Source organism: Peromyscus californicus, unplaced genomic scaffold (assembly GCF_007827085.1).
Source record: "Peromyscus californicus insignis strain IS unplaced genomic scaffold, ASM782708v3 Scaffold_12__1_contigs__length_115047231, whole genome shotgun sequence".
In the NCBI taxonomy this organism is placed as follows: Eukaryota; Metazoa; Chordata; class Mammalia; order Rodentia; family Cricetidae; genus Peromyscus; species Peromyscus californicus.
In genome coordinates, this window is record NW_026294413.1 from 69,597,090 (window position 1) to 69,608,869 (window position 11,780).

Below are 11,780 nucleotides of genomic sequence, written 5' to 3' on the forward strand. Positions count from 1 at the left end.
CGTCACCTCCATGTGTATCACTGTTTCTAGCCCCTGAAGTCAGTTCCACAGCTCCTACCACTCACTGCTGTCCCAGCCCATGCACAACTCTACCAGCCTCCTCATCTCAAAGGACCATTGCTAACATGCTGCACATGCGGGGACCTTCAGTGACTCACTCCCTGCAGTTAGGCACAAACTCCTTAGCTGACATTTAAGGTCCTTTGTGGTCGGGCTCCAAATCTTTTCCGTGCTCATCTCTTACCCTCCTCTTCATGTCCCTGAGGTTTCAACCCAAATGCACAACCATCTGGTCCCTTATTGGCCCTGTGTGTTTTCCTGCATTTGAAAATCTGAACTTCCTCTGTTCATGGGCTCCAGAGTTCCAGGCCTTCTTACTGTACTATTGCCATGACCAGGTGATACCCCTGACTTTCACCACGGCCATCACATGGCTCTGCCCATTGTGTCCCTGCATCTCCTCTGCTGTACTTCTCCCCCATTTGTGTTGAACTGCAGATTTAAAGCTAGAACCAAAGCAGCTAACAGGTAGAGTCCCTGCCCCGCTGTTTACTGGGTAACTGCAGGCAAGCTGCTGAAACAGTTTCCTCTACTGTAAAACCGACAGCAACACCTTCTAAGGTCTTTAAGGAATTAACAAACACAGTTCAATCTAGTCCTAAGGATAACTCCATCATTTGTATTCTCATCTCATCCTCTGCTGGGGCCTTGCTCCCTAGTTACAAGGACTTAGGAAGCACCTCATCTCTCTCTACCAGGTTCTAGGACGCTGCATGTGGTGGGTTGGAGGCTTGGCTCGCCAGCATTCAGGTAGCTGATCTAAATGTCTAGAGGTGAGGAGAGCTGCTGCCTCTGCTCTCTTTGTTCAAACTCATGGCTCAGGCAGCAGCAGGCGTGGGTGTCCCCAGGGGAGGCAGTGACAGCTTCAGTTCTCACACGGGCTTTGCAGGTGACAGCTGGAGCTGTGGGGCCCTGCCAGGGAAGGCACAAGCCCACCCTAGCATGCCCCAGCTAATGGGCATCTCTAGGGGGCATAGTCTCTACCTTGAACCAACCCACGTCAAAACTGGGTGACTCTGGAGCTAAAGGTCGCCTCTCCAGGTGCTCCCTATAAGGTGGGGTAGGATAAAGAGTTAGGACCCAGAGCTGGAGCCTGGGGCTCTGGTATCACCATTTCTCTCCAGACCTGCTGTCTCATTGTGGAGGGCCTGCCCTAGGATCAAGTCACCTCCGGACCTTTCCTAAAGATGTCCAGTCCTGGCTTCTCAGGCCTCCCACTTTTCCTACCTGTAACAGAAGCATCCCCTCACGTCTCCTTTTCTGGGAACTTCCAGAACAGAAAGCCAAGATGAACACAATGCAATAGAAAAAAATTTTATTGGAAAGGAGAAAGGGGGATTCCTTGCTGGTACCTCCCAGGCCCTGGCCAAAGGGGTTGCCAGCACTCAGCTCTACTTTAGGGCACCTAAAGGCAAGAGTCTGCCTACACCTTAACTTCAGTAACCTTAAAGGGAGGGGACGTGCCATAGCAGAAGGGTAAATCAGAGTCCAATCTCAAGAACAACTTCCAGGCCCTTTCCTTTAAGAACTTCTTAAGGGCAAAGTGGTCCTGGGTGGCGGATAAGAGAACATTTTCAGTTATCTCTGGAAGAGTCATCTCTGGGTTTTTACCTTTAAAACTTGCTTAAAGGTAAGGCATGTTCAGAGTACCAAGGAGGTCAACTCCATCCAGGAGGCTACAAAGCACTTTTCCAGTTCTAGTTTTTGGAGTCTCTTGCCAGGAGAGGTGGCTTCTTGTGAGTTAATAATAATAATAATAATAAAAAATACCTTGCAGCACGGATTTCTTCCCTGACTCGCAGGTCGTGAGGCGCTGTGGGTGGTCAGCAGTTCAGACCAGGCGTGGAGGCGGTGGACAGACCAGCCACCCGGCCCCGCCTCCCGCTCACACCAGGGCATCCTGGGAATATTTGGTTTCCTAGACCGACAGGAGTAGGGTGAGGGGGCGAGCAGAGGGCACGGTGACCATGGCGACTGCTGTGGCCATGGCGACCGTGGCTCAGAGCACGGAAAGGTCGTGACACGACCTGGAGCGCTGCTTGAAGAACTTGGCGTTGCGCGGCACCAGGTTGGCGAGGAAGCGCTTAGCCTTCTTGGTGAGGCTCTCGCGGCGCGTAGGCGGCGCGGGGCCGTCGGGGCTGCCAGGCTCGGCTCGCTGGCCCCGGCGCCGCAGCCTGATCTGGCGCACGGCGCCCTCGAAGAGCTCCCGAGTGTTGTGGTGCAGGGCGGCCGACGTCTCGATGTGCTTGCAGCTCAGCGTCCCGGCCAGGTGGCGACCCTCTGCAGGAAGGAAGCAGCAGCTCAGGCGCCCGCCCGATGGCTAGGGCTCTGCCCGTGGCTAGGGCGGGAGATGGGGGTGGGACCACTGAATCCCAACTCAGAACTGGGTTGGGATCCTATAACGGAGGTGCTAAAGGGAGGGCGAGGTGCCTAGGGGGATCAGTGAGGGCTACTGAAGGACCCCAGGAGCTGGGTAGTGGGGCTCCTCTCTGACCCAGGGACTAAACGTAAGAATGCACCAGTAGGGGTAAGCGGCCTCCAGGAGAAGAATGACCTGGAAAGTCATCTCTTGAGATTTCGAATACAGAATGGGTTCAGGATACACACCCTCTAGTGATACCTCCCTGGAGCGGGCCAGGTCACTCTTGTTTCCAACAAGGATGACAGGTAGGTCATGGTGGGGCCTTCCAGCCCGGAGCCGAAGAAGGGTTTCAGGAACTTTGGAGAAGCTTCGTCGATCTGTGACCGAGAAGACGATGAGGAAGGCATCACCCGTCTGAAGGCAGTGGTCCTGCAGCCATCCTCCTGCATCGCCCTGCAGATGAACAGAGAGCCATAACATGCTAGAGCTGGAGGCATAGAGACTGGAACCTGCATCTCAACCAAGAGGAATCCGGACGTGAGAGAGGCCCCATGCTTAGGACTGGGAGATAGTTAAGGGCAGAATTCTGATACCCAGGGGCCTTGTGGAGGATGGAGAAGTTAAAGTGATGTGAGTCCCACGTGGGAGAGCTGGGGAAATAGGATCTCAGGATAGGTTAACCGTCTATGTTCTTAGGCTTAAGCTCCTGACTTAGAAAAGAATGTTGTTGAGGAAGACGTAAAGGCTTGGGATGTAGCATTGGTAGAATGCTTGTAGTATGCACAAAGGCCCGAGATGGGTTCCTGGCATGTTGCAAACATGTAATCCCCCAACAGCAGGCCGGGGCAAGAAGGGAGTTGTGCGTTCCAGGCCACTGTGGGCCACACTGTGAGACCCTGTTCCCCAAAATAAAGAGCTAAAAAATTTAAAAGTAACAGAGCTTAGTCTCTTCTTTCTACATAGTAACATTGTGTTCAAGTATTCAGAAGCCTGGAATTCTCCTCCCTTTACTGATCCTGTGGAGCCCTTTTTTTCCTGTCACATCAGACTATCAGGCTGAAGTGTTTACCAGTGGGTCAGCGTAGGTGTGTTTACCCTGACTCGAAGCTCAAGAGTGTCAAATTCAGATTCTAACTTTTGTCTGAGCCAGAAGGTCCTGAAAAACGGTGGGTATCCCAGCCACGAGCCACAATAGGCACACCAAGGTGGGCCTTTGCTCCTGGAGATGCAACAATGCAAAGTCATGTTCGAGCCCGTGTTGGAGCCAAGACCGGCAATGTGAGCAGCTTCAGCCAGACTGCCTTTCCCAAGTCCCTGCAGCCCCACAGGCTCTCGGCCACATCTCCGTCCTCACCTGCTCCCAGATGTCATAAACAATTAAAGTCACTTCTTCTTTGTCCACTATGATCCGCCTCTCATAAGTATCCTCTGTTGGGAAAGAGAGAATAAAGCCAATGAGGAGGTTCCCCAGCACTTGTGAGACTTGGTAACCAGGAACACCTTGGCTCCCAGCAGCAGGGAATCCCCTCTGGGGAGACTGCCACAGAAAACACTGGGGAAATTTCTCTTAGCTTCTGTCCTCCAGTGTCTGTTCACACCAGAAACACTTTCATCCCTACAGGGTGCCCCCCCAAATACCTGAGTTCTCCATCTCATGAGCACTGTCTCCCTGGAGACCTCCAAAAGTGCCGGCTAGGGTGCTTTTGCCTACGCCACTCTCCCCCACGAGCATGACCTTGAAGACACCATCCTTTTGGGTGGGGGCTGCATCCCCCGAGCCCACAGAGTCAGAGGAGCCAGAGGATGAGGCCTGAGGTGGCCAGTCAAGTTCATCGACAGCTTGGCCCCGCCGCAGCTGGTGTTTATAGGGTACAGGCATACTTCCTCTTCGTCTGGGGGCCCCAGGGACAGGAGGTGGCCCACTCCGGTCCAACTCTGCCAACAGTTTCTCTGGCTTCTGTTTCAGAAGTGTGGTGTCTGCTTCTAGAGAGGGAGAGAAAAGGAAGCTGTGAGTGAGGTATCTCTAGATACCTGCTGAGGGGTTAATGTAGGCTGCTTCTTCAGAGCAGATAAAGACCATGATCCCAAAAGGAACTGAGAGTCATTAGTCCAGCCTCTTGTACTAAAATTACCCAGAAACCCAAAATGATGAGCTCTCAAGGAGCTAGCATAACGATTTCCTCCTTGTAGGTCCTGGCCACAACCTGTTCAAAACATATGCCAGGTAGAGGAGGCACTTGTGTTGTGCACAGGGTTACACACCACTCACACCTTACACTGCCACAGGCACACCCCTAGACTAGGCCCCTGGACCAGGTGGGTTGGGAAGTCATCTGTCTCTCCACTAACGGGCTTATTGCTTCCTGCACCTCAGTTCTCAAACTGAGAGCTGCTGGCAGGTGTTGGCAGAATCAGAAACTTTCCAGGAGCCTTGTTCCTAGGGCTGGGGGCCGGGGGCTGGGAGCCGGAGAAGGGAAGTGTGCTGTTTCCTGTGTCCCCGTAGGTAGGTGAGCACCCCCCAGTGCATATTTGTGTGTGAGAGAGAACCCTCCTGGATTTTTGCCTTGTCCCGGTGAGTGGGAGAGAATATTGTGTTCGTGGGGAGGTAGCGATGGAGAGAGTGTGTATTGGGGAGGATGACAATTCAAGGGTTGGGGTGACTAGAGGAACAACAACAGACACAACAAAGGGGGATGGAGCGAGGCTATAAATAGCACAGGATCAATATTTGGCAGGCAGCCAAAGATGGAGCTAGAAGAAACCCTTACAACAGGTCCTTAGGGAAGCCCCCTCAGCGGGTGATTCCTGGGTTTGTGGGCTGCCGCTTTCCTTCCCCCTTCCCTCCTGGCCGGCTCTGCTTATCAGGGATGAGGTTAACCTAGGGGCCAAGGACCCAGTGTCTCGAGCAAAGCCCGGAGCGTGTTGGGGGAGGGGCACCTGGGCAGCTTGCCCCCTCCCCCTTGGCTGTCCAGACCTCCAAAGTGCAGGGGTCTCCTTGGCTGCGTCTGCTCCTGCCTTCTCAGTGAGCCCTGGCACTGACCTTCCCACAACGCTTCAGCTCCCCCACCCATGGCTTCGGCCACATCCTACTCCGCTTAGCCCTCACCTGGTGTGGGTGTCCCTGGTGGGGAGGCCTGGCGGCTGCTGGAAGGACAAAGTGCCGTGGTCTCTGTATCCGTGTCCATGTTGCTGTCAAGGTCCGTGTGCATCGGCGTGCATGTGCGAGTGTAGCCCAGCGGCTCACAGCACGGGTTCCTCACTCAGCAGCACTGTCAGCTTTTCCCTTTAAATACTGCCCCCCCCCCCCCGCTCCCCCCCCATCCCATCCCAGACACCTGGAGAAATTGCCCCGCCTCCTGATGAGGTCACATATGCTAATGAGCAGTGATGTAAGCGGGATTCCCTCCTTCTGTCCCCCTCCTTTTTCTTTGTGTCACTTCCCTCTGGGAGTGTGTGCCGCACGGGCACAGCCTGGTGAAGGCAGAACGGAGCAGTCCTAGGGTCCGAAGGGGTTTCAGAGGGCAGCGTGGAGCAAGGGGGCTGTGGATAAAGGAGTTGAGAGTGGCAGGAAGCAGGGACCCTGGGAGCCAGAGGACTTTTGCTCCAGGGTCCAAGACTACACGCCTTGTTTGTTGTTTCCAGCCCCCATCTCGCTGTCCGGCTTAGGGTGGGTGCTCAGTGGCTAAAGAGAGGGCGGCAGACTGACTACAGGCTAACTTGACAAAACGAAACGGGCCAAGAGATGGCGAAGCTGGGGGATGGCCACCCTATTACTGCCTGCCTCCTTCACTCTGCCTCGTCAGGAGTAAGAGCTACAAAAGTCCGCAGGCAGATGAGAACGCTGAGGAGGCTCTTTGTGCAGCTTCATTTTTGTCTTCGCCTCCCTCGCCGCTAGGTCCACGCAGCCAGCGCTAGCCAGCAGCAGCCGAGCTGGCGGTGATGGACAGCGTCTATGGGAAGCCCGCACAAGCAACTCCTTGACTACTCCGTGTCTGCCCAGCTTCCTTCCATTCAGGTTCTGCATACCCTTAAGCACTCAGTCACCTCTCTGCCTCGCCCTATTTTGCCAAGTACCCTTCGACAGGGCAGCGTTAACTCTCTTCCTTTTCACGACAAAGGTTTAGAGTGGTTGGTGGGTGGCCTGTCCCCAAAGCACTCAGGCAAGTGTCGCTAGGATTCCCACCCTTATCTTCCCAATGCCACGACAACCCCCGCCCCCCACCTTCTACACAAAGCTGCTTGCCTTCTCTTAAATATCCACAACCATTTTAATTTTTTTTTTTTTTTGAGATAGAATTTCTCTGTGTAACAGTCCTGGCTGTCCTGGAATCCTATTTGTAGACCAGACTGGCCTTGAACTCACTGAGATCCACCTGCCTCTACCTCCCAAGTGCTGGGATTAAAGGCATGCACCACCACCGGGCAAATGATTTATTTTTATTTCATGTGCATTCATGTTTTGCCTGCATGGATGTCTGTGTGAAAGTGTTGGATTCCCTGAAACGAGTTACAGGCAGTTATGAGCTGCCATGAGGGTGCTGGGAATTGAACCTGGCTCCTCTGGAAGGGCAGTCAGTGTTCTTAACCACTGAGCCATCTCTCCAGCCCCAAATCCTGCAGTTACATAAAAACTTTAATTATATATATGTAATTTAAAAAAATCTTATGTGCATTGGTGTTTCCCCTACATGCATGTCTGGTAAGGGTGTCAGGTCCCCTGGAACTGGAGTTACAGACAGCTGTGAGTTGCCAAGTGGGTGCTGGGAATTGAACCTGGGTCCTCTGCAAGGGCAGTCAGTGCTCTTAGCCACTGAACCATCTCTTCAATGCTCCTTGCAACTTTCTTTTTTTTTTGGTTTTTCGAGACAGGGTTTCTCTGTGTAGCTTTGCGCCTCTCCTGGAACTCACTTGGTAGCCCAGGCTGGCCTCGAACTCACAGAGATCCGCCTGGCTCTGCCTCCCGAGTGCTGGGATTAAAGGCGTGAGCCGCCGCCGCCGCCCGGCGCAACTTTCTTTTTTTGGTGATACACTTTGTCATTCTCAGTGGACTTTTCCATGGAAGAGATGAGTAGCAATCCTGGGAATAGGTGTGGTGCCGCTGATGTGCAGATGAGCTAGCTCCAGGGCAGGATCTGAAGGAGCTAACATAACTCATGCAATCGACTCTGTAGAGCCTCCAGTCTCCAATCACAGCTTATCGTTCTAATTTGCTTCTCCCTGCTGTGATAAAACCTCAAAACAACCCAGGGGAGGAAAGGGCTTATTTGGCTAGCAGGTTAGAGTGCATCTTCAGGGGAGGACAAGGCAGGAACACAAGACAGGAACTTGAAAAGAAACCATGGAGGGAAGCTGCTTCCTGGATTGCTCAGTTTCCTTTCTTCTATAGTCCAGGGCCCCTGCCCAGGACAGCACTGTCTATGTGGGCTAGGACCCCACAGCAACTAGCAATCAAGAAAATGTCCCACAGATGTGGCCACAGACCAAGCTCACAGAGGCAATCCCTCAGTTTAGGGTTCCTCTTCCCCGGTGTCATTCTGACAACTGAAATTAATGTGACGCTTATTTTATCCACAATTTTGATATAAGAAGTATATTCTGTAGTAGAAGCACACTTTGAGCAGTGACCTTGGCAGCCATGCATTTCTATGAGTGACCCTTGGCCTTTTGGAAACTTTACATTTCAGATGTGAGTATGAACGTGTGTGTGTGTGTGTGTGTGTGTGTGTGTGTTTTCTTTCTGCACTTATTTTTTATGGATGTCTATGGCCACACGAACGCAGCTGCATTCATGGAGAGAGGTCAGAGGACAACTTGGGAGCTGCTCCCCCCTCCACTCTGGGTCTTGTGTTTTGAACTCAGGGTGTCAGGCTGGGGGGCGAGTGCCTTTACCCTCTGAGCCGCCTCTCCGGCTCTGTTTTATCTATTATCATCTTGCAGTTCTGGGAATCAAACCTAGGACGTCCTACATGTCAGATAAGCCTGACGCCACGGATACTTCTCTTTGGTTTACAGTTTTAAAGGAGTTGGGCGTGGTATCACATCTGTAATCTCCCCTAGCGCAGTGGTTCTCAACCTTCCCAACGCTGCAGCCCTTTCATACTGTTCCTGTTGTGGTGACCCCCAGCCATAAAATTATTCTTGTTGCTACTTCATAACTGTAATTTTAGTACTGTTATGAATTGTAAATACCCACGTTTTCCAATGGTCTTAGGCAACCCCTGTGAAAGGGTCATTCAACGCAAAGGGGTCACGACCCACCGATTGAGAAACACTACTCTAGAGGCTGAGGTAGGGTTATGGAGTTGGAAGACCAAGCCTGGCCTATCCAGCAAGACCCTGCCTCAAAACTAAACTCAGAAGACACCCTAAAGATGCAAGCTTTACTTACCTGCAGAACTCACTTAGGTGCTTGGATTCAAATTTCTTTGATATTGAGAGAGAGTGGGTCAAAAGCTGCAAAGCCTGGCAAGTTTCCTACGGGGACTCTGCCTCTTCATACCAGTCTTGGACCATGGGCGGGAAGGGAGGTCCAGCTGTAGGGCATTTCCTTTCCTTTTATTGTGAGGGGAGGGGTTGAGATGGGGTTTCTCTGTGTGGCCTTGGCTGTCCTGGAGCTTGCTTTGTAGACCAGGTTGGCCTCAAACTACTGCCTGCCTCTGCCTCCCGAGTGCTGGGCTTAAGGGTGTGTGCCACCAAGGCCCAGCATAGGGCATTTTCTTAGTGATTGATGGGGGACGGCCCAGCCTACTGGGGGTGGTGCCATCCTTGGGCAGGTTGTCCTGGGTTCTCAAGAAAGTAGGTTGATCAAGGCATGAGGAGTGAGCCAGTAGGCAGTACCCCCACATGGCCTCTCCATCAGCTTCTGCCTCCAGGTCCCTGCCCTGTTTGAGTTCCTGTCCTGACTTCTTTCAATGATGAACAGTGATGTGGAAGTGTAAGCCAAATAAAGCCTTTCCTCCTGAACTTGCTATTGGTCATGGTGTTTCATCACAGCAACAGTAACCCTAAGTAGGACAGCCTGGGGGGGGGGGGGGGGATGTGGCACCCTGGCCTCTTCCTTGCCCCCTACAGTTCACATTAGTGAGTGATTCTAGTATACCTGAAGTTTCTTCCATGATATGGTGCTACCCCCACCAAGCAGCATTATGGAGCAAAATCTCCAAAGATTACTGCGACCAAAGTAACTGTGTGAGAAGGGTCTTGCTTTGTAGCTTAGGCTGGCATTGAATGCATGACAATCCCGCCTCAGCCTCCTTAGCATGAGCTAAGATTATAATTCATGCACTCTCCTCTCTTACCTTCTTTTTGTAAACTGGTTGTCTCTGTGGTTTGCTGCAGTAATAGTAACACAACTCCCCCCCCCCCCCTTGGGCCTTGGTCAAAGTAAATCTGAGCTGTTGATAGAGGGCATGCCTAATGTATTAGTCAGGGTTTCCGGAAGGAATGAGTCCCCAGCCCAGATGAACCCTCAATCATCTAGCAGGTATGAAGCCCCGGCTTCAATCCCTAGTCCTGCATAAACCTGGTACGGTTAAGTACCTGTAATTCCGGCACTTGGTGGGTCAGAGCGAGTCTTGTCTGTTTGTTTGAGACAGGGTTTCCCTGTGTAGCTTTGGTACCTGTCCTGGAACTCGCTCTGTAGACCAGGTTGGCCTCAAACTCACAGAGATCTGCCTGCCTCTGCCTCCCGAGTGCTGGGATTAAAGGTGTGCGCCACCACCGCCCGGCTTTTTTTTTTTTTTTTTTTTTTAAAGAGAAAAAAAAAGAAAAGAAAAAGGGCAGCAGGAGTGGAGTAGTTGCTGGAGAGATGGCTCAGTGGTTAAGAGCACTGGCTGCTCTTCCAGAGGACCTGAGTTCAATTCCCAGCAGCCATTGGTGGCTCACAACCATCTACAGTGGGGATCTGATGCCCTCTTCGATACGGTATTCATATCCATTATACATACATACACACACACACACACACACATATATATATATATATATATATATATATATATATATATATATATATATATATATATATATATTTAAAGGGAACTTAGTGTCTGGATCTATTTCCCTATATTGTCTGCACAAGGTCAGTTCCCCTTCCCACCAGCGCTGGGGCTCCACTGTGACTGACCAAAGGGAAAGTTCCTGCTTACACCAGAACAGGATACTTCCACGTACGATGATCTAAGCACAAGCCTCCCGAGTGATAGACTCTGCTTTCAAGAGTTCCAGCCAGGATGTTGCTGCATCCAACCATGAGCATGCTCACCTTCATCTCCGACCATTTTTGCACTGCAAATACCCCAGGAAGGGACGTTTGGAGGCCGGGGGATTGAGGTGTCAGTCAGCAGGGTCTGAGGGGGCTCTGGCAGACCAGGCAACAGAAGATGCAGTGAAGAACACCGCCAGCCTGACTACTGTCTTTTTTGAGGCAGGGTTTCTCTGCCTGAACCTGGCTGTCCTGGACCTTGCTCTGGGCGACGTTCACTTGACATGTACAAGGGTTATTTTTGTGGGCAGGAGTGCTCAAAGGGAAAAGTGTAAGCCTGGCAGTAATCTCTGCAGAGGGTGAGGGCAAAGCTTAGTGTACCCCTGATCCAAGTTGTGGAGGGTCCTAAGAGGGGAGATTCTGGAGAAGCCAGTTCCTTGGGGGGCTTTGAAAACTCTGGGGCAGCTTGCTCACCAGAGGCAGGGTTCCAGCACTTGCACTCAGTCTCCTCCCCTCAGCTGCCATCCCCAGAGGTTCAGCTCTGTCCACTGCTTGGGCTCCACTGAGGATGGGTCTCGCCTCCATGTTTAATTTGCTTGTCCTGCCTAGAATTCAGCCTACTGCTGACAGCATGGTTGAGAACTCAGCTTGGGCTCTCCTCCGGGAAGACCCCCTGGATTTGGCCAATCATGCCAGCATGCTCACACCTCAGACTGACCTTCCTTCAGCCTCTCCCTGCTGTGAAGGGCCTAGGCTGAGACCTCGCCTCCCTTGCCTGGCTGGTGGAGCGTGAGAGTGGGTCCTGGGTTTTATCAGGGAACAGGCTGCTGCTGTGATCTGTTCTGAGAGTATTCCATAAATGGATCCCTTCTTCTTCAGGGCTCAGCTGGCTCCGACTCCTGGCCTGCAGTGAGTTCAGGTTTGCTGCTGAGCCTCATGTCAGTCAGTGCAGAGCGGGGCCCGAGAATGAAGATGGAGATGGTTAGTCCCCAGGGCTCCTTGGATGGTCCTGCCTCCTCAGCAGCATAAAAATGAAAGGCAGGCAGTTGGAAAATAAACAGGAAGAGGGAAAGGTGGAGGCTGACCCACAGCCTCTGACAAGGAGCACAGTGAGAGGGAGAGATGAGCAGAGCCAGGCACAGTGTAGCTCACGGC

The 11,780-nt window shown here is 52.3% G+C and overlaps 1 protein-coding gene across 1 annotated transcript; it reads right to left on the reverse strand.

The window, feature by feature from the left end:
- Positions 1-1,358: 1,358 nt before the first annotated feature.
- Positions 1,359-5,717, reverse strand: Rem2 (RRAD and GEM like GTPase 2). The gene is made up of 5 exons (XM_052734291.1): positions 5,529-5,717; positions 4,061-4,405; positions 3,777-3,850; positions 2,668-2,875; positions 1,359-2,340 (listed from the first exon to the last, which is right to left on the reverse strand). Exons 1-5 carry the CDS (start codon positions 5,629-5,631, stop codon positions 2,060-2,062), a joined length of 1,011 nt encoding a protein of 336 aa, XP_052590251.1. The 5' UTR covers positions 5,632-5,717; the 3' UTR covers positions 1,359-2,059.
- Positions 5,718-11,780: the final 6,063 nt, after the last annotated feature.